At 44.5% G+C, this 20,373-nt stretch overlaps 1 protein-coding gene across 1 annotated transcript in view; it reads right to left on the bottom strand.

The window, feature by feature from the left end:
- Positions 1-4,758: 4,758 nt before the first annotated feature.
- The window catches only part of LOC115102815 (MAM domain-containing glycosylphosphatidylinositol anchor protein 1-like), a 397,798-nt gene continuing 382,183 nt past the window's right edge, over positions 4,759-20,373 (bottom strand). The window contains exons 17-18 of the mRNA XM_029623129.2: positions 19,193-19,301; positions 4,759-5,627 (exon numbers count right to left, since the gene is read on the bottom strand). Of these exons, the coding sequence (XP_029478989.2) occupies positions 5,533-5,627; positions 19,193-19,301 (204 nt within the window). The 3' untranslated portion in view covers positions 4,759-5,532. The remainder of the gene's footprint in view (positions 5,628-19,192; positions 19,302-20,373) is intronic.

Here is a 20,373-nt window from a genome sequence, read left to right as displayed (position 1 = left end):
CTTTATGTGAGTGGACAAAGTGTCTGCACTGGCAGTGAGGCAGTGATGTGAAAACCTATACAGTAACAGTCAGTCGGTCCTGCTGTTGAATACGTAGAGCATCAATGGTGTGTGCCGGGATGTCTCTAATGGAAGAGGGGTTCATTTTTAGTGACTGAGTGACTGGCCACCCCTTCTGAACATTGCCACAGATATTGCTTGGACACTACGCTAACTGGCTAAAGTGGTTTTCATGGATGGAAAGTCACCTCATGGAGGAATAGCAGTTGTGAGGCACTTGCTTATTTGATCTCTAACCTGCATGTCGGGGGTCCTTTCTAACGTTCTTGTTTTAGACAGATAACTACAAGGATATAATGGACAAAAGATGATAGATTGATAATCTACAACAAAACATTGTGATAGTACATACACTTGTAGTGGAGGTTTGAAAATGTTCTGCATGAACTGGGGACCCTTTAGGTGGTCAAGGGAAAACCTGGATCATGTAAAAACATCATAACTGGAGGTGTGGCAATGCCACATTTATTTACCAAATTCCCACTCTTTTCAGAAATCTTGGTTGTAGAATTCCTGAAATCAGAAGATAATAAGCAGGGAGGGAACTGGTAGTCAGAAAGGTTCCAGAAATGTGCAAACCTAAGGGACTATACCAGTGAACTGAACTCCCATTCGGTCTTGTATCCTAGAGGAATATAATGATAATCTACACTTTAAACCAGTCTGCAATAATATAGAGTACGGTGTAGATTTTAGGACAACCTCAGCTAATGAGGGAGTGATGTGACAATCATGAAGTACTAAAAAAACGAGCATTAGTACACAATGGGTGTCAAATGGCATACATTTTACACACATTAAAGTGCATGAAAAGCAGCACAATGAATTATACCTCAGACCGAACAGGTGCATACTCCTTTCTGGACACAAGTGAATAGATTTCAAATGGCCAACTATTGGATATATCTGATTTGTCAAAACAAAATGTCCTCACTTTCAGGCATTTCTTGGTTTCATTTGAAGTATGCAGGTTAGTTTAATTTCCAATTGATCTTGTGACAGTAAAGACAACCTAAGGGTAGGCTGTGTAACGTTTGTCAATATCAAAAATGTACAACTCAATTCATATAGGAGTTTTGGAAAGAAAGACCATGAATTCAAACAACCAAATAGTACTACCAATACTGAAGGTCAGGTTCAGATCAATGGAGGCACTTCAACCATCATGTCATAAGATCAAAATTCATCATTTACAATTCTCCCCTCAACAATAAATATAATATTGGTTAATGCTTATTTCCCCCAAAATAATGTTCTTGCCCACATTTCATAGTATTCCTACCCACATATTTAATTGACAAGGAATCCACCTGATTTTACAGCAGTGTTAAGGTTGAGAACTATTCTATAATAAAGAACACAGAAGACACAAAGATAAATTCTTATTACATTAAATTTAATCCAAGGTTTATAGTTCTCTATTTCTGTGCTGTACCTTTTCTTCCATTGGGTATTTAACATGATCAGTCTATGCCCTGGGCATTTCTATGCAGGTTACTCAACTGTAATAATTGTAATCAGTGTCAGCGATGTATTTGCAGTACTGTATAATATATTTTGAAGTGGACCCTCCCACGCTCTCCCGAACACAGCAGCAGAGTACAGGTATAGTAGGATCCGGTTACATCTACACGTGTTGTGTTTCAAACGCTCAGTGTGTTGAGACTAATTGTAATGTTACACATACTGTAGGTGCTTAGCTACACATATATGATTATTGTGGAACTCCATTTAAAGTTCATTTGTTTCCTAGTAAAGTATGTGACAATGGACAGGAATGTGTGTGGTCTCAAATTGATTTAGCTTGATATTGTAGTCTTGGTTTGAAAGAAAGAAAAAAAAAACATTTACAAAAATAAATACAAATAAAAGGGAAAACAATTGATCTTCCTTTTAAAAACTTCATAATTGCCAAATACTCTAGATGTGTGAAGAAACCACAAATGAAATAAAACAACAAGTGAACATCAATTGCACCAAGCCTCTGAATTATTTGGGGTCATGTAGAACATGAGTTAAAATTTCCTAATGAAACATTATCATTTAAAATCATGTGATAAGGTACTTTGATAATTATCTTTCAGTTGCATCTGATTCTGATGCATCATTGTTATGTCCTAATTCAGGCATTGCCACCCTGCATATCTCCTGCCTATACTTACAGATAGTTGTAAATATACATTAAATATAGTAGCTAGCAAATGGTCAGCGCTTTGCCAAAAATGCTTACGAAATGCACAGCTTACTGTATAAAGGAGGTGGGAAATGGATAGTCGGCAAGACAGTAACTGCTGTTATGTGGTACCAGAGTTATCGTAAACTCTGAAAGAATCTTGGAACAAAAAAATAGCCCTAAATTGCCCACACATCATAACTCTGAGCTTCTGCTGTCCAAAGCTTCCAAGTGATGAATCAAGCACTCTTCTACCGAGTTTCCCAGTTGGATATTTCAGAGTTTCTTGGTTGTGAGTAGCACATGAACACCACAGAGCTGAGATAAGACACCTTACCCCCTGTGACACCATGTTGGCTCAAGACATGACCTGAGATGCCAAAACTCCAACAACCGTTGGAGAGCATCTACGCTAAGACATGAGCTGCTGTTACATACATATGGGTGTTACAGTTAAAGTGAGCGAGCGAAGTGTACAAGCAAGCATGAGGTTAGGACCACACAAGATGGCTCCCAGATCACAATGACATACATTTAATAAAGCAATGCTTCTCATGAGCTTGCAATGCAGTATGGACCTAAGTAGCTATTACAATGTGACTATGAGGGATGTCAAAAAGACAGCCAAAATGCACTTTACATCTGAAATCGAGTGTCCACACCCGATTTTTACCAAGTGCTTTAATTTAGGAAGATTATGGAAGCAAGTCTTGAGAGGCACACAGTTTGATATCCATGTTCTGTGTATGTATATGAACAAGGTTCCCTTGTTGAGAACTTGAAGTTGAAGGTGAGAGCTGAATTAAGTAATATCGGCAACCGATACGATAAAAAAAAGCCTCATGCAGTAAAAGTACAACACTTATTTGGAGAAGAATGATGTAACAGTATCCATGTATACCAAATCAACCCTTAGTCCCTGCTCCCATGCACTTGCGTAGATATGAAAGGATTGGACAGGTATAAGCAATATAGCAACAATTCCACCTGGCGTATCAGATGGTAAGATGGAGCTCCCACCATCGTGCTTACACCTATCCAACCCTCTCAGATTTACAAGTGCCTAGGGGTAGTATGTTGCGGTTTACGATTCAGGGGACTTTTGGAAACTAATCTTGAGAGGAAGAACGAGCCAGTTACATGTGTTCTGCATCATCAGTTAGGTTAGTGTGTTGTTTTGTTCTTAGATTGTGACCAATTATTTTAGCTGAGATTCAATCCGATTGCATGGTCGACAATGCAGCTTTTAAAGGTGATTTCTGTTTGAACGGACATCTGAAGCATTTACTGTGAACATGAACATTGCCTTTAAAAGCTGCGTTGTCAAGAATCTATGACCGGATTGAATCTGTACCTTTGTGCAACAATGTGCTTGGGGCTCATTGGAATCTCTACCTTAATTGGGCGAACAGGTGCATTTGCAGGATGTAGACTTTGATCAATCATGATGTGCTCGGGCTAACTATGTGAGCTGATAGTGAATGATTATTGCTCCACAGAGAAACACAATCATACTGTAACAATGTTACATGAGTAATCATCTTAAATAAACTATGGTTACATCGAAGACATTCAACCTCGATCGGCTGATACAGTTGTAGTAGGAAATTGGACCTGCTGCCTTCCAAATGTTGTTGATTCAATTATTTCTCGAGAATCCTATACATGACATTCATCATCGGAAACCTGTGAAATAGAATCCATCTATCGGATCTGCACACCCCCTCTCCTTACCCTGTTGGTAATTTTCTTGGATTTTGACGCCCTGCCCCCAATATACTACATCCATGCCTCATTTAAATGATGCGTATCGACGTGGTTGGCGTAATTGATTTCAATCATGCTCCACCTCCACTTTCTCCTTGTACAGGAAGCAGGAGGTCCATTGTCTGTAGACCGCAGGAAGTCCGAGAGATGCTGTTACTGGCTGGACTTTGAAGATAGGGGATGTGGCTGGCTGGGGTGAATGAGTAGGGGAGGCTAGTCGTAGTCTCTGTCAAGTCATTTTTTGGGGTGGAGAGTGTGGTGGTGGGCATAATGGAGGTGACTGGCCCATCACTGCCACGAGTGCTCAAGTGGGCTATAGGCGAAGGGTGTCATAGGTACCAACCAACACATCCACATATCTCTTCCACATAAATGTTACCACTCTCTTTTTTTCACATCCGCCCCCCAAAAAAACATAAGAACACAAATAGTTAGATTGGGACAACATACAGCAACAACACACGGAGGAAAACCCCAAATAAAAGGGAGTAGATTGTATAAATTTGTGCTTCTGTAGATTTGCTTTGTTGCAGCCTGTAACGTTGCTCATGTCCATGAGTGTTTTTTTTAAACGTTTTATTTATTTAAACTTTTGTAATATATCATATATAGAGAAATGTACACGTATGATCCAACACAAGTCATCTACGGCTATGACCGGTAGAGGAGAGGCAAATGGGAACTCCTTCCTTCCTTCCTTCCTTCCTTCCTTCCTTCCTTCCTTCCTTCCTTCCTTCCTTCCTTCCTTCCTTCCTTCCTTCCTTCCTTCCTTCCTTCCTTCCTTCCTTCCTTCCTTCCTTCCTTCCTTCCTTCCTTCCTTCCTTCCTAGCCTCCTTAGTCTGTCAGTCACTCAGTCTGCTGTGATCGGCAGCTCCCTGGCGCCCAACCCAAGGAGGCGAAGGGGAGGGTTCAATAAGGAGGGGGGGAACCCCCCTACCCTTGTCATCCTATTATTCTCAGCCCCTCCCCCCACCCATCCTTTCCCTTTCTTCCTCAGGTTCTTCAGCATCTTTGGTAGAGTGTCCGACACTTTGGTGTGTCAGGGATACGGGTGGTCGCTGGGGGGGTTGGAAAGAGTAAAGGGGGGTGACGGAAGAGTGTGTGAGAGTGAATAGAAGAATGAAGTGTGTCTGCTGTGAGGGGTTGGATTGAGTGATATTGGGTGTCAAAGGTCAGGTCATTGAGTTTGCGACTTTGCCTCAGTTAAAAATAGTGTGATTGGTTGAAAGAAAAAACACAGCCACATACGACTGTAAAGGGGTGATTGTGGAAAAGGAAAATGATAGAGAGAGAGAGAGTCAATCAAATGACAGTCAGTTACAAGCATAACCCAGGTGTAATGGGAGAAGTGAAGCATGGATTGTCATCGAAAACAGGGCTGGAGATGAAAACTAAAAGGTGGATGGAGAATGTGAGAGGAAGAAGGGAGGGGAGTGGGGAGAGGTAGCGAGGGACACAGGGAGAGAAGAAGAGAGAGCAAGTCTGGGCAGTAGCCTGTCTCGGCAGACAGGGGACGCTGTGCGTTGTGCTCATCATCTGTAGAGCAGCAGTAGATATGAGCAGAGGGCGAAGGTCAGTGAGGCGACCAATGGGAGCGAGCGCAGACCTGGGGCTCCCCCAATCAAAACTGTGGAAAACACAAACAGAACAAACTGAATGGTCTGGGCTCAATAGGCTATTGTCCACAACCCACAAGTCACATTGATAAAAAGAGATGAAAATGTGAAACATCTTGAGATTTTGTTAAATGTACAATAGTTTTATCTAGTCTAGTAACCCATATTTAAAAACTGTATGGGAGACCTTTACAGTAAAGCCTTGTAAGATACTGTAACTCAATCCCAAGATCTTATGAAGAGAGAAAGAGTGGAGGGATATGGCACTAAAAGCCTGAGACTGGCATAAGGGAGTAATGTATTTTATCACTTCAGAGGCAGGGTTCACAATGGAGATTGGATGTGTGTCATAAGTGCTTTGAGATAGCATATGAGAGACGAGTTGCTCATTGATGTCATCATCAAACTGCTCGCCTCTCGCCTCTTGAAGATCTCTAAACTGAGCCGAATCAAAGAATAGATTGTGTGTTCGGCAGGGAATTTGAAGCTCATAGTACAGTTGATGTACTGTGTTTTTATTTAAATGTATGTAATGTCACTGTCCGTTTCCGAATACCCATACTTGTGTCCTAAATAGTAGGCTGTTTGAGTATGAGAAATAATTTGTTTAATAAATAGTATGCAACATTTTGAAAATCTAGTATACTTTAAATGCCCAGATGTCATACTCTACTGGATGCGCAAAAGAAATCAATGAATAGTGGGAAACAGCACAATGACATGACGTATTCTCAGTATGCGAAAATAGAATATTTAATAGTATGCGACATTTAGAAAATTGAGTATGGTTTAAATGCCAGGATGTTATAATCATATTGGCTCTTCATCTAGTAGAATATGTTGCACACTTTTCCACAATGCATTGGAAGAGGTAGACTGCAAGTGATTGGCTACGTGAAGAGAGCTAGGGCCTAACAAAAAAACGGAGCTTCTGTAGTCGTGTAAAATATAGGCTAAGTCGTTTTTGTTCTCATTAAAATGATCACGGGTATTACATCGTAGGCTACATCTTTGAAAAAATAAGTCTTAAAAAAAAAATTCTAAAGTGGATTTCTGTTTTCTCACTAAAAAGTGTTTATTGTTCTCTTGGCCTTCATCTGAGCTTTTATATTAAATTCTAAACCATTTTTTAATTTGTGAATGTGTCTGCACCGGGGACTCGGTACGTGGCTGCATTACTGATGGCATGTTAATCAGGCCTTTTGATTTGAACACATGGAATGTTTTAGTTTTGTAGGCTACATATTCCATTTTTGAATGGATGTATCAAGCCTCAACATTCATTCTGATCGCGTTCCCTACGATCAGTGCTTTAGTTTATGTTCCTGTCCAGCGGTTCTGAATTTGTGATGCAGCCGTCTGTCCACGTTTGTCTGTGCAATAGCCTTTTGATTTGAACATTTGATTTAATTTATTTCACTAAGAAATATGTTGAAATGGAACCAAATGATCTGTTCTGTCTTCAATCCTTTTTAAAAAGGAAAGATGGGCTACTACGGTATAGCTTGAATGTGATATCTGCCTACACCCTGAGTAGGCATATAACTCCATTCCTATTCCATTCATAGTTTAAAGAAAATGAATCAAATTGGAAATGAGCTGTTATCAGCTGCTTAATGCGATGCATGTGTGTTGAATTTGAAAAACTCCACCCGCACTCGGCCCGCCCCATCTACTCAGCCAATCAGGAGCTGCTACTGCGTTGCGGCCATGGCATATTGTATACTTTTTACTTAACAGTATGTGCTAAATAGTATGCGACGATGAGTAAATAGAATGCAGTTTATGTATGCAATACGCTAGCATGGGTATTCGGAAACTGCCATTGTGTTTTCTTGTACTCATATGAAACAGCATCACAAAAGCACCTGTACATGAGACATCTGCGACCCTCCCTCTTCTTTTGTCGAAGTGCATGCAAACACAGATGCGCGCACACACACACTAATTGCATACACAACACCCCCCGCCCACCCACAGACACTGCACTTACACAAAGTCAACAGCGCATTACGCATGTAAGCCGTGGAATGAGTTTCATAAATAAAGAGTAAGGCAGGTATTGTATTTAAGAAATCAATATACATTTATATTAAGGGGCTTCTCTCGCTGGCAGAAAATCTATGTAATCATAATCAAGCTTTTTATTCCTCCCGTCCTCTCCCATAGAGAACAAGTTAAGTGCCTGGCACAGGGGCCAGCCCTGATTTCTCTCTCAAGGATCTTTGAAGGGGGTGAAGCACAGAAAGTTTGGTTGGGTTTGGCGATGGATAAAATATCTGTGGCTGTATGTATCAAAGGTCTTTGAATAGGAGTGCTTATTCTAGGATCAGTTTAGCCTTTTATATCATGTGGAAATAAGGAGTCGGAGGACCTGAGCCTAGATCAGCACTCCAACTCTGAAAGCTTTGTGAATGTGCTTTGTTGTTTTCTTATGGTGTGTATGAGAGGGGGCCAACACAGTTCAGCTGAATCCTGATAAATGCAACAGCTTGAAACTGTCCTCCATGTTCCAGTGTCTGGGCTTACATTTACATTACATTTAAGTCATTTAGCAGACGCTCTTATCCAGAGCGACTTACAAATTGGTGCGTTCACCTTAAGACATCCAGTGGAACAGCCACTTTACAATAGTGCATCTAAATATTTTAAGGGGGGTGAGAAGGATTACTTTATCCTATCCTAGGTATTCCTGAAAGAGGTGGGGTTTCAGGTGTCTCCGGAAGGTGGTGATTGACTCCGCTGTCCTGGCGTCGTGAGGGAGTTTGTTCCACCATTGGGGGCCAGAGCAGCGAACAGTTTTGACTGGGCTGCGCAGGAACTGTACTTCCTCAGTGGTAAGGAGGCGAGCAGGCCAGAGGTGGATGAACGCAGTGCCCTTGTTTGGGTGTAGGGCCTGATCAGAGCCTGGAGGTAGTGAGGTGCCGTTCCCCTCACAGCTCCGTGGCAAGCACCATGGTCTTGTAGCGGATGCGAGCTTCAACTGGAAGCCAGTGGAGAGAGCGGAGGAGCGGGGTGACGTGAGAGAACTTGGGAAGGTTGAACACCAGACGGGCTGCGGCGTTCTGGATGAGTTGTAGGGGTTTAATGGCACAGGCAGGGAGCCCAGCCAACAGCGAGTTGCAGTAATCCAGACGGGGAGATGACAAGTGCCTGGATTAGGACCTGCGCTGCTTCCTGTGTGAGGCAGGGTCGTACTCTGCGGATGTTGTAGAGCATGAACCTACAAGAACGGGCCACCGCCTTGATGTTAGTTGAGAACGACAGGGTGTTGTCCAGGATCACGCCAAGGTTCTTAGCGCTCTGGGAGGAGGACACAATGGAGTTGTCAACCGTGATGGCGAGATCATGGAATGGGCAGTCCTTCCCCGGGAGGAAGAGCAGCTCCGTCTTGCCGAGGTTCAGCTTGAGGTGGTGATCCGTCATCCACACTGATATGTCTGCCAGACATGCAGAGATGCGAACCTGGTCATCAGAAGGGGGAAAGGAGAAGATTAATTGTGTGTCGTCTGCATAGCAATGATAGGAGAGACCATGTGAGGTTATGACAGAGCCAAGTGACTTGGTGTATAGCGAGAATAGGAGAGGGCCTAGAACAGAGCCCTGGGGGACGCCAGTGGTGAGAGCGCGTGGTGAGGAGACAGATTCTCGCCACGCCACCTGGTAGGAGCGACCTGTCAGGTAGGATGCAATCCAAGCGTGGGCCGCGCCGGAGATGCCCAATTGGAGAGGGTGGAGAGGAGGATCTGATGGTTCTGTATCGAAGGCAGCCGATAGGTCTAGAAGGATGAGAGCAGAGGAGAGAGAGTTAGCTTTAGCAGTGCGGAGGGCCTCCGTGATACAGAGAAGAGCAGTCTCAGTTGAATGACTAGTCTTGAAACCTGACTGATTTGGATCAAGAAGGTCATTCTGAGAGAGATAGCGGGAGAGCTGGCCAAGGACGGCACGTTCAAGAGTTTTGGAGAGAAAAGAAAGAAGGGATACTGGTCTGTAGTTGTTGACATCGGAGGGATCGAGTGTAGGTTTTTTCAGAAGGGGTGCAACTCTCGCTCTCTTGAAGACAGAAGGGACGTAGCCAGCGGTCAGGGATGAGTTGATGAGCGAGGTGAGGTAAGGGAGAAGGTCTCCGGAAATGGTCTGGAGAAGAGAGGAGGGAATAGGGTCAAGCGGGCAGGTTGTTGGGCGGCCGGCCGTCACAAGACGCGAGATTTCATCTGGAGAGAGAGGGAGAAAGAGGTCAGAGCACAGGGTAGGGCAGTGTGAGCAGAACCAGCGGTGTCGTTTGACTTAGCAAACGAGGATCGGATGTCGTCGACCTTCTTTTCAAAATGGTTGACGAAGTCATCTGCAGAGAGGGAGGAGGGGGGAGGGGAGGAGGATTCAGGAGGGAGGAGAAGGTGGCAAAGAGCTTCCTAGGGTTAGAGGCAGATGCTTGGAATTTAGAGTGGTAGAAAGTGGCTTTAGCAGCAGAGACAGAAGAGGAAAATGTAGAGAGGAGGGAGTGAAAGGATGCCAGGTCCGCAGGGAGGCGAGTTTTCCTCCATTTCCGCTCGGCTGCCCGGAGCCCTGTTCTTCTGTGGCTTCAACTTCAACTTGCACATCCAAGAACATCCAACCCACACTAAATGGACTACCAGAGATATGGGAGTTGGCTCAAGATCAGACCTCAGTTCAAATGCTATTTATTGTATTTCAATTACTTTCAAATACATTTAGAAGTAAGTATTTAGAATGTTTTTATTTTATTAAAATACAAGTAGTTATATATTGGAATGTATTTGCAAAGTATTGGAATGTATTTGAAAATTCTTAAATACAAATATAATATTTTCAAATACAGATATTTAAATCCTCCATGCATTTGAACACAGGTATGTTTGGTAAAGGGGCATGTGTAATGTATTTGGAAACAAGTATTTTAAAATAGATTCAAATAGTATTTATAGGAAATTATTTGAAAATACTTTTAAATTGAAGAAGTTGATTAGGCCATATTATTGAAAAATACTCAAATACACAGAAAATAAGTAGTTCAAATACAAATACTTAATAACCATGCGTTTGAACCCATGACTGCAATGTCAACTCCAGTAAACAGGCGCGTTGCCTTATAGGGAATAATGAAATACTATATTTGTCTTTCTTTTTCCCTGCATGGATTCTGTGCTCATTGGTCTCATATTGTGTTTCCTAACTATATTTTGTATTGAATACTTTTTGTAGCTGCTGCACAGTTTGTGAGGAGAGCTTGCAAGTAAGCATGTCATTGTACTGTACACTACACTGTATCTTGTGTACACTACACTGTATCTTGTGCATATGACCATATGCATATGTATACTTTTCGCAATTTCAACAACAGTGTGGGACCACCAGGGATCTGGGAGTGTTGCATGCCACACAGGGTGACCGAGGGGATAGAGAACCAGGGGGTCTGGGGCTAAAACGCGGGGACTTGAGTCATCGCCGACGTGGGATCCAGACAGTATTGTAAGCCACCCCTTACAGGATCAAAAGAAGGGGAGTGGAACAAAGGAGGGAGAAGGAAGGAAAGGAGGGAGGGCAGTGAACGGTGTGCAGTGCAACAATTCCCTTGTCGAACTCACCCATAGCTAAGACACGTACACATGCATGGAAATGTGCACACGCAGACATAGACACACTTACATAGCCAGGCAGGCACCTACACATTTTCTGTTATACACAAGCAAACACACACACTCTCTCTCTGTCTGTCTCTCAAACACACACACACACACTCTCTCTCTCTCTCTGTCTGTCTCTCAAACACACACACACACACTCTCTCTCTCTCTCTGTCTCTCAAACACACACACACACACTCTCTCTCTCTGTCTGTCTCTCAAACACACACACACACTCTCTCTCTCTGTCTGTCTCTCAAACACACACACACACTCTCTCTCTCTCTGTCTGTCTCTCAAACACACACACACACACACACACACACACACACACACACACACACACACACACACACACACACACACACACACACACACACACACACTTCAGCCCCAGAGCCAGGTTCCAGTCATTCCTATGATTTATGAATGTGGAGTTAGTTGAACACAACATGTCAGAGGCAATCATCATTAATTTTAGGAGAGCCACACGGTTCCGCAGTCCCCTGTGCTACACCCCATCAGACAGCTAGCCCAGTGAGATGTGTGTGTGTGTGAGCGTGTATGTGTATGTATGTGAGCGTGTTTATATGTGCGTGTGATGTGTGTTGGGGGGAAACAGGGTGTGTGTTTGTGCGCATGTTTGTGTGTGCGTGTGTGATGGGGAGAGATGGAGTGTGTGAGGGACAGGTGGCCTGCATCCCAAATGGCACCCTATTCCCTACATAGTGCACTACTTTTGACAGGAGCAAATACAAGATCCTGGTCAAAGTAGTGCACTATTATAGGGATTAGGGTACTATTTAGAAGGCCGACGTGAGCTGCATCAGCTGGGTATTACAGCTGGGCACACTCGCTAGCAAAAACTCCTGGGAGGGTTGGCTGCTCACATGATGCACACTCTCTGGCACACTAGCATACAGATTTAGACCTGCATATACACGCACACGCACACACACACACACACACACACACACACACACACACACACACACACACACACACACACACACACACACACACACACACACACACACACACAGAAAACATACAATCATACATTTATGAACAAAGTGTCTGACTCTTTATTCCACCCATTAGTGACTTTGATGTACTGTAATCGGTTATGCCTGCTTTGAAATGTTCTATGCTATAACACAACTATCACGCTGGCTGGCTCATTACTAGTATTGTGATTAAATCATGTAGAATTACAACTGCAGAAGCCAGTTGGTTATTACAGGTTAATACTAATGTTTGTGGGGCAAACAATATGGGCCAGATTCTCAGAAACAGATTTAGCCTGGACTAAAAATGATTCTCTGTGGAAAATAAGTATTTTAGTACAGGACTAGGCTAATTATGTGTTTGGTAAAACTGGCCCCATATAAATAGAGCATCTCAATTGAACATGTTTCATAGTCGCGGATTACGCTTAATCTATGTTTGGGAAACAGGCCTATATTGTTTTACCCACATACATTATTCCTTATCGTCGTGTCTGCTAATACATAGAGGTGACCCAGGTGTGTGAGCTGGGTCTTTCCTCTACCCAATCTCCTCTAACCAATAATTACCCATCTGTCTCGGCTAGCTGTCTTGTGCAGCGCTGCATCGGCCCCACAGGCTAGCGTAGCCTGGCTTCCTGTTTACACCCTCCATCAATAATTCACTGTATTACATTAGGATCCCCGCTAGCTCTCGGCTCTTTCGTTGCTTTTGCTGCTTTCTCAGATGAGGGGTTTTTGGGGGGAGGCAGAGGGTTTTTCTCGTTAATTATTTACCGACCCACCAACGTCTCCTGATTTGTTTAGCCTTGTTTTGTTTTTGCAGCCATCTTCGGGGGGAAAGTGAGCAGAAAGGGATGATGTCTCGGGGGGAGTTGATTGTCTTGGCCTGTTGCTTTTGGAGGCCTCTTGACTTGCCTAAGCTATAGTACCACCCAATTTGATATGTGAAGGAGTGCAGGTGCCTTCAGTTAGGTTGGAATTACAGGGGTACACTCCCACAACAAAGTAGGGCACTCCCATAACTGTTGAAAATGATGTAGGCACCCTCATGAGTGGTAAAAAATACACAAATACCAACACTGTACCAGATCATTTTCTTGGGAACACCCCCCAATTGTAGTCTGTTTACCTTGATCTCGCGATACAGCAAGTACATTAAGATAGTACAGTAGCTTTATCTTGAATCATTTACCATTTCCTAAGATCCCGCATTCATTTACAAACACAATGTTTATGGTTTTCTATCAGTGGGTGGAATGAAATATTGAGGAATGTGGCTCTACAAACTGACTATCGGCTGCAATATATCCCAGAATGCACTTGAAGTCAGGGGGAGCTACAAAACAGATTAGTGACGGCTTGATTCAATCAAATCAAATCAAAGTTTATTTGTCACGTGTGCCGAATACAACAGGTGTTAACTTTACTGTGAAATGCTTATTTACAGGCTCTAACCAATGGTGCGGGGGAAAGAAATTGTGTGTGTGTAGGTAAGTAAAGAAATAAAACAACAGTAAAAAGACATTTGAAAAAAAGAGTAGCAAGGCTATATACAGACACATGTTAGTCAGGCTTATTGAGGTAGTATGTACATGTAGGTATCGTTAAAGTGACTATCCATATATGATGAACAGAGAGTAGCAGAAGAGTAAAAAGAGGGGTTGACAGGTGGTGGGACACAATGCAGGTTGGTCGGGCCAATTTAGGTAGTATGTACATGAATGTATAGTTAAAGGGACTATGCATATAAGATAAACAGAGAGTAGCAGCAGTGTAAAAGAGGGGTTGGGGGGGGGGCGGGTACACAATGCAAATATTCCGGGTAACCTTTGGTGTAGAGGTCCTGGATGGCAGGCAGCTTTGCACCAGTGATGCACTACCCTCTGAAGTGCCTAGCGGACGGAGGCCGAGCAATCACTGTTGTCAGTGGGGGTCAACGGCCACAATTATACATTGACAGTGAAGCTTTCTCACTTAGGGGTAAGTAATTGTCAATAGAAGCCATCGTGTGGAGTTGTTCAATTGTGGCTGTCCATATATTGGCGATGAAGAGCTCTTTCAATTATGGGCAGTGCTATGGTCAGTGATCTATGGAGCCACTGCATGGAGACTGGTGTGGGTAACTTGGAGGAAACCTATAGCAGTGTCAGGATGAGTGAATGAAGGTCAAGAGCTTTCAGCCTTGCGATGTGGTATTGCATTTTTGTGAGTGGTCAGTATTTTGTCTTGATGAAATCCCAGTTTGGGGTCGAAATGTCCTTGTCTTATTAAACACTTCAGAAAGGATCATACCATTGTGGGGATTTACTATTTCTTATTTTTTGGTCTTCTTCAGTATTTAAAGTTACAGTGGATTGAGTGTACACTATAACACTACAGACCGTGCTAGGCGACATTGCACACTAGAAAAATGCCAGTGTTTCATTTACAATTCACACAGTAACATGATGGCATTTTAAACCATGGTCCGTGTAACATGATGACCATCTGACCATGGTCCATGTAAGGTGTCAGGGCTCCGGGCAGCCGAGCGGAAATGGAGGAAAACTCGCCTCCCTGCGGACCTGGCATCCTTTCACTCCCTCCTCTCTACATTTTCCTCTTCTGTCTCTGCTGCTAAAGCCACTTTCTACCACTCTAAAGTCCAAGCATCTGCCTCTAACCCTAGGAAGCTCTTTGCCACCTTCTCCTCCCTCCTGAATCCCCCCCCCCCTCCCTCTCTGCAGATGACTTCGTCAACCATTTTGAAAAGAAGGTCGACGACATCCGATCCTCGTTTGCTAAGTCAAACGACACCGCTGGTTCTGCTCACACTGCCCTACCCTGTGCTCTGACCTCTTTCTCCCCTCTCTCTCCAGATGAAATCTCGCGTCTTGTGACGGCCGGCCGCCCAACAACCTGCCCGCTTGACCCTATTCCCTCCTCTCTTCTCCAGACCATTTCCGGAGACCTTCTCCCTTACCTCACCTCGCTCATCAACTCATCCCTGACCGCTGGCTACGTCCCTTCTGTCTTCAAGAGAGCGAGAGTTGCACCCTTCTGAAAAAACCTACACTCGATCCCTCCGATGTCAACAACTACAGACCAGTATCCCTTCTTTCTTTTCTCTCCAAAACTCTTGAACGTGCCGTCCTTGGCCAGCTCTCCCGCTATCTCTCTCAGAATGACCTTCTTGATCCAAATCAGTCAGGTTTCAAGACTAGTCATTCAACTGAGACTGCTCTTCTCTGTATCACGGAGGCCCTCCGCACTGCTAAAGCTAACTCTCTCTCCTCTGCTCTCATCCTTCTAGACCTATCGGCTGCCTTCGATACTGTGAACCATCAGATCCTCCTCTCCACCCTCTCCGAGTTGGGCATCTCCGGCGCGGCCCACGCTTGGATTGCGTCCTACCTGACAGGTCGCTCCTACCAGGTGGCGTGGCGAGAATCTGTCTCCTCACCACGCTATACACCAAGTCACTTGGCTCTGTCATAACCTCACATGGTCTCTCCTATCATTGCTATGCAGACGACGACACACAATTAATCTTCTCCTTTCCCCCTTCTGATGACCAGGTGGCGAATCGCATCTCTGCATGTCTGGCAGACATATCAGTGTGGATGACGGATCACCACCTCAAGCTGAACCTCGGCAAGACGGAGCTGCTCTTCCTCCCGGGGAAGGACTGCCCGTTCCATGATCTCGCCATCACGGTTGACAACTCCATTGTGTCCTCCTCCCAGAGCGCTAAGAACCTTGGCGTGATCCTGGACAACACCCTGTCGTTCTCAACTAACATCAAGGCGGTGGCCCGTTCTTGTAGGTTCATGCTCTACAACATCCGCAGAGTACGACCCTGCCTCACACAGGAAGCAGCGCAGGTCCTAATCCAGGCACTTGTCATCTCCCGTCTGGATTACTGCAACTCGCTGTTGGCTGGGCTCCCTGCCTGTGCCATTAAACCCCTACAACTCATCCAGAACGCCGCAGCCCGTCTGGTGTTCAACCTTCCCAAGTTCTCTCACGTCACCCCGCTCCTCCGCTCTCTCCACTGGCTTCCAGTTGAAGCTCGCATCCGCTACAAGACCATGGTGCTTGCCTACGGAGCTGTGAGGGGAACGGCACCTCAGTACCTCCAGGCTCTGATCAGGCCCTACACCCAAACAAGGGCACTGCGTTCATCCACCTCTGGCCTGCTCGCCTCCCTACCACTGAGGAAGTACAGTTCCCGCGCAGCCCAGTCAAAACTGTTCGCTGCTCTGGCCCCCCAATGGTGGAACAAACTCCCTCACGACGCCAGGACAGCGGAGTCAATCACCACCTTCCGGAGACACCTGAAACCCCACCTCTTTCAGGAATACCTAGGATAGGATAAAGTAATCCTTCTCACCCCCCTTAAAAGATTTAGATGCACTATTGTAAAGTGGCTGTTCCACTGGATGTCTTAAGGTGAACGCACCAATTTGTAAGTCGCTCTGGATAAGAGCGTCTGCTAAATGACTTAAATGTAATGTAAATGTGTCAAAGCGCATTCCGTTTGTCCGGGGCAAATTAGCTGATGCTGTGAAAAAGCCACAAGGAAGAATTTGATTACAGGCTCTGCTCAGTGTCACTGTGTATTTAGGGTGCAGACTGCAGCCTCCAGCCTGATGTCACTGTACAATTTGCCGGGACACGGAAATGTGGAGTCTGGTTACTTTATCACGGTGGCCTGTGGGTCAGGATTCCAGGACAGGAGGCCTCGACCTGAACAGATGCCCGGGAAGTGATCCTATCTTAGATCCTGGCACCCAGCCCTGCATGGCTGTATCTGTGCCCATTGCCCACAGTTTACAATGAAAATACGGTGCCAACGCTTCCACCTCATAACGCCAATGCGTCCTGGTGCCCTCTGCCATGTTGGGCGATGGGGAGTGACAACGGGGGAGGAGAGGAATGGTGAGGGGAGAAGAGGAAGGGAGGCTGGGGAAGGTGGGGTTCAAGCCCTCCACAGGCTATAGCCCACGTGGCAGGGAGAGGAAGGGAGTCCAGCTGCCTCCACAGCCCCTGCACTGACAGCTCTCACTGCTCTCTTTCTCTCCTCTCCTCTCTGACTTTCTATCTCTCCTCATGTTCACTGTGCTGTTCTCTCTCCTTGTCACTGTTTATCTTTCACACTCTCTCTCATTACTATCAATGTGTCACCTGTTTTCTTCTCCTCTTTCTCCTCACTCCCTGTTCCTTAATCTCTTGCTCTCTCTTCCTAAATCTCTCTCTCTCTCTCCTCATTACTATCATTCTGCCACCCGTTTTCATAATTAGGGTTTCCGCTCTCTAGGTCAACTATTCTTCTCTGCTTTATTCACTGCGATTGTTGCCCCTTCTATCTCTCTCTCTCTCTGCTGTCTCTGGTTTCCCCAAATCATTTGAAAAGTATGAAAATGATCCACCTGTTGCAGCAAGCGTTTCATGTATTGCATATTAAATATTTAAAGTAACCATACAGCAGAGTGTAGAGGGTTGAAAGCTATAGCTTTGGCAAGCTCTCTACAATGTCTGGGTGACACAGAACAGTTTATTCCTATACCTTGTCTGGTTTGTATTGTAGTGAGACTGCATCTGCCTACAGTGAATTGGAAAGATTGACAAACAGATTCTGATTGAATGGCATAGAACCCACTCTCTTGACCTTACTACTCACTTGTAGATCTCTGATGATGGTCACATACACTACATGGCCAAAAGTATCATTCCAAAGTCGTGGGCAATAATATGGAGTTGGTCCCCCCTTTGCTGCTATAACAGGTTCCACTCTTCTGGGAAGGCTTTCCACTAGATGTTGGAACATTGCTGTGGGGACTTGATTCCATTCAGCCACAAGAGCATTAATGAGGTCGGGCACTGATGTGGACAATTAGGCAGGCTCGCAGTCGGCATTCCAATTCATCTCAAATGTGTTCGATGGGATTGAGGTCAGGGCTTTGTGCAGGCCAGTCAAGTTCATCCACAAAGATCTCGACAAACCATTTCTGTGTGGACCTCGCTTTGTGCACGGGGGTATTGTCATGCTGAAACAGGAAAGGGCCTTCCCAAAACTTTTGCCACACATTTGGAAGCAAAGAATAGTCTAGAATGTCATTGTATGCCGTAGTGTAAAAATGTCCCTTCACTGGAACTAAGGGACCTAGCGCGGACCGTGAAAAAGATCCCCAGACCATTCATTATTCCTCCCCCACCAAACTTTACAGTTGGCACTATGCATTGGGGCAGGTAGCGTTCTCCAGGCATCCACCAAACCCAGATTTGTCCGTCGGACTCCAAGATGGTGAAGTGTAATTCATGACTCCAGAGAACGCATTGCCACTGTTCCAGAGTCCAATGGCGGCAAGCTTTACACCACTCCAGCCAACGCTTGGCATTGCACATGGTGATCTTAGGCTGCTCGGCCAAGGAAACCCATTTCACGAAGCTCCCGACGAAAACGTATTGTCCTGATTGCAACCATGGACAGACAATTTTTATGCACTCGGTGGTCCCGTTCTGTGTGGCCTACCACTTCATGGCTGATCTGTTGTTGCTCCTAGACGTTTCCACTTCACAATAACAACACTTACAGTTGACCGGGGCAGGTATAGCAGGGCAGAAATTTGATGAACTGACTTGTTGGAAAGGTGGCATCCTATGACGGTCCCACTTTGAAAGTTACTGAGTTCTTCAGTAAGGCCATTATATTGCCAATGTTTGTCAATGGAAATTGCATAGCTGTGTGCTCGATTTTAAAAACCTGTCAGCAATGCGTGTGGCTGAAATAGTCAAATCCACTTATGCACTCTTCTGTAAGTTGCTCCGGATAAGAGCGTCTGCAAAATTACTAAAATGTAAATTAAATGCAAACTTACCCAAGACCAGCGTCTTGGATAAACTTCACCCTACAGTAACATTGTGACATACAGACAGTACCTGTGTTGGAGACAGAGTTCTCCTGCTTGCATTTCCCTTTGGTGACTGAGACATCATCGATGGCAATGTCCCCTTCATAGCCCGATCCCCGAATAGCCTCAAACATCACCTGAACAGGGAAAAAGAAAAATACTTGTATTTCCATAGAAAATAAACGTCCACTTGCTACTCAGGAGACGTACTTGAATGCTTCGGTTTGTGAATAGCACCAAAGTGTTGTTACAAATTGCTTCCAAGAATATGGAGACCTACAAGTGATTTATCACACTCAGAATACCGAATATGTTTTACATTTTAACACTTCCCAAAACACTTTCCTCACTTTCCTCCTTTATGCTATACTCCCAGTCGATATTCACATCATAAGAAGGAATTCCTCTAGATTACGCCACCATTGGCCCTCATTGAAAAATAGCCAAATTCTTTGTTGATTTTTTATTATACAGAAATAAAAAACTGTGCTGAAAAGCTGCTAATTTGTACAATGTACATCTAACCAGGTAAAAAATCCCTATCTCTAGTTTGCAACGCTCCCACATAGGGAAATAGAGACTGCGACGAGAGCCCTCTGACTTCAGGCTATTTGGTGTGAAATTGCGGTACCCGGTATCCGAATACACATAGCTATGTGTGTGGTAAGACACTTAACTTGTTTAGTATAGTCTGTTTGTAATTCCAGTCTGTAGTACTGGAATTAGTAATGAAGAATTGTAAAAGAGTGACAGAGTTTCTCTAAGGCCATGTTATGAGGCCATTTGAAAAAAGGGAGGGGAAAGAACAAACGTCCTAAAATAAAACTAGGCCAGATATTGTGGCGGAAGCAACAAGCTGTTGCTCGAAACCCTCCTGGCCACCTGTTCAGAAACGTTTACGTTTGGCTCACCGTTTTTACCCAGAAGGCCTTGCTTTGGATTGACAGCTTAATTACTGTGGAAAGCTGCGTCCCCAAACCCCATCCCACCGAGCTAATCAAAGATGGAGTGTATTCCATTTGGTGAAAAAAAGGAAAAAACCACCACAACAACAAGGAGCACACTTTCATCCGTAATGGCATTCAACTCAGACTGGAGGCTAATTCATTTGTAATCTTCCGCAATCATTCGCCATGGATATACAGTATCCATTTTTTGTTTTCTCGTTTCAATTAAGAAAGTGCTTGTTGTTTATGTTGAAGTGCAACA

This window comes from Oncorhynchus nerka, linkage group LG28, assembly GCF_034236695.1.
Source record: "Oncorhynchus nerka isolate Pitt River linkage group LG28, Oner_Uvic_2.0, whole genome shotgun sequence".
Lineage (NCBI taxonomy): Eukaryota > Metazoa > Chordata > Actinopteri > Salmoniformes > Salmonidae > Oncorhynchus > Oncorhynchus nerka.
This window is presented reverse-complemented; position numbering and strand designations above follow the sequence as displayed.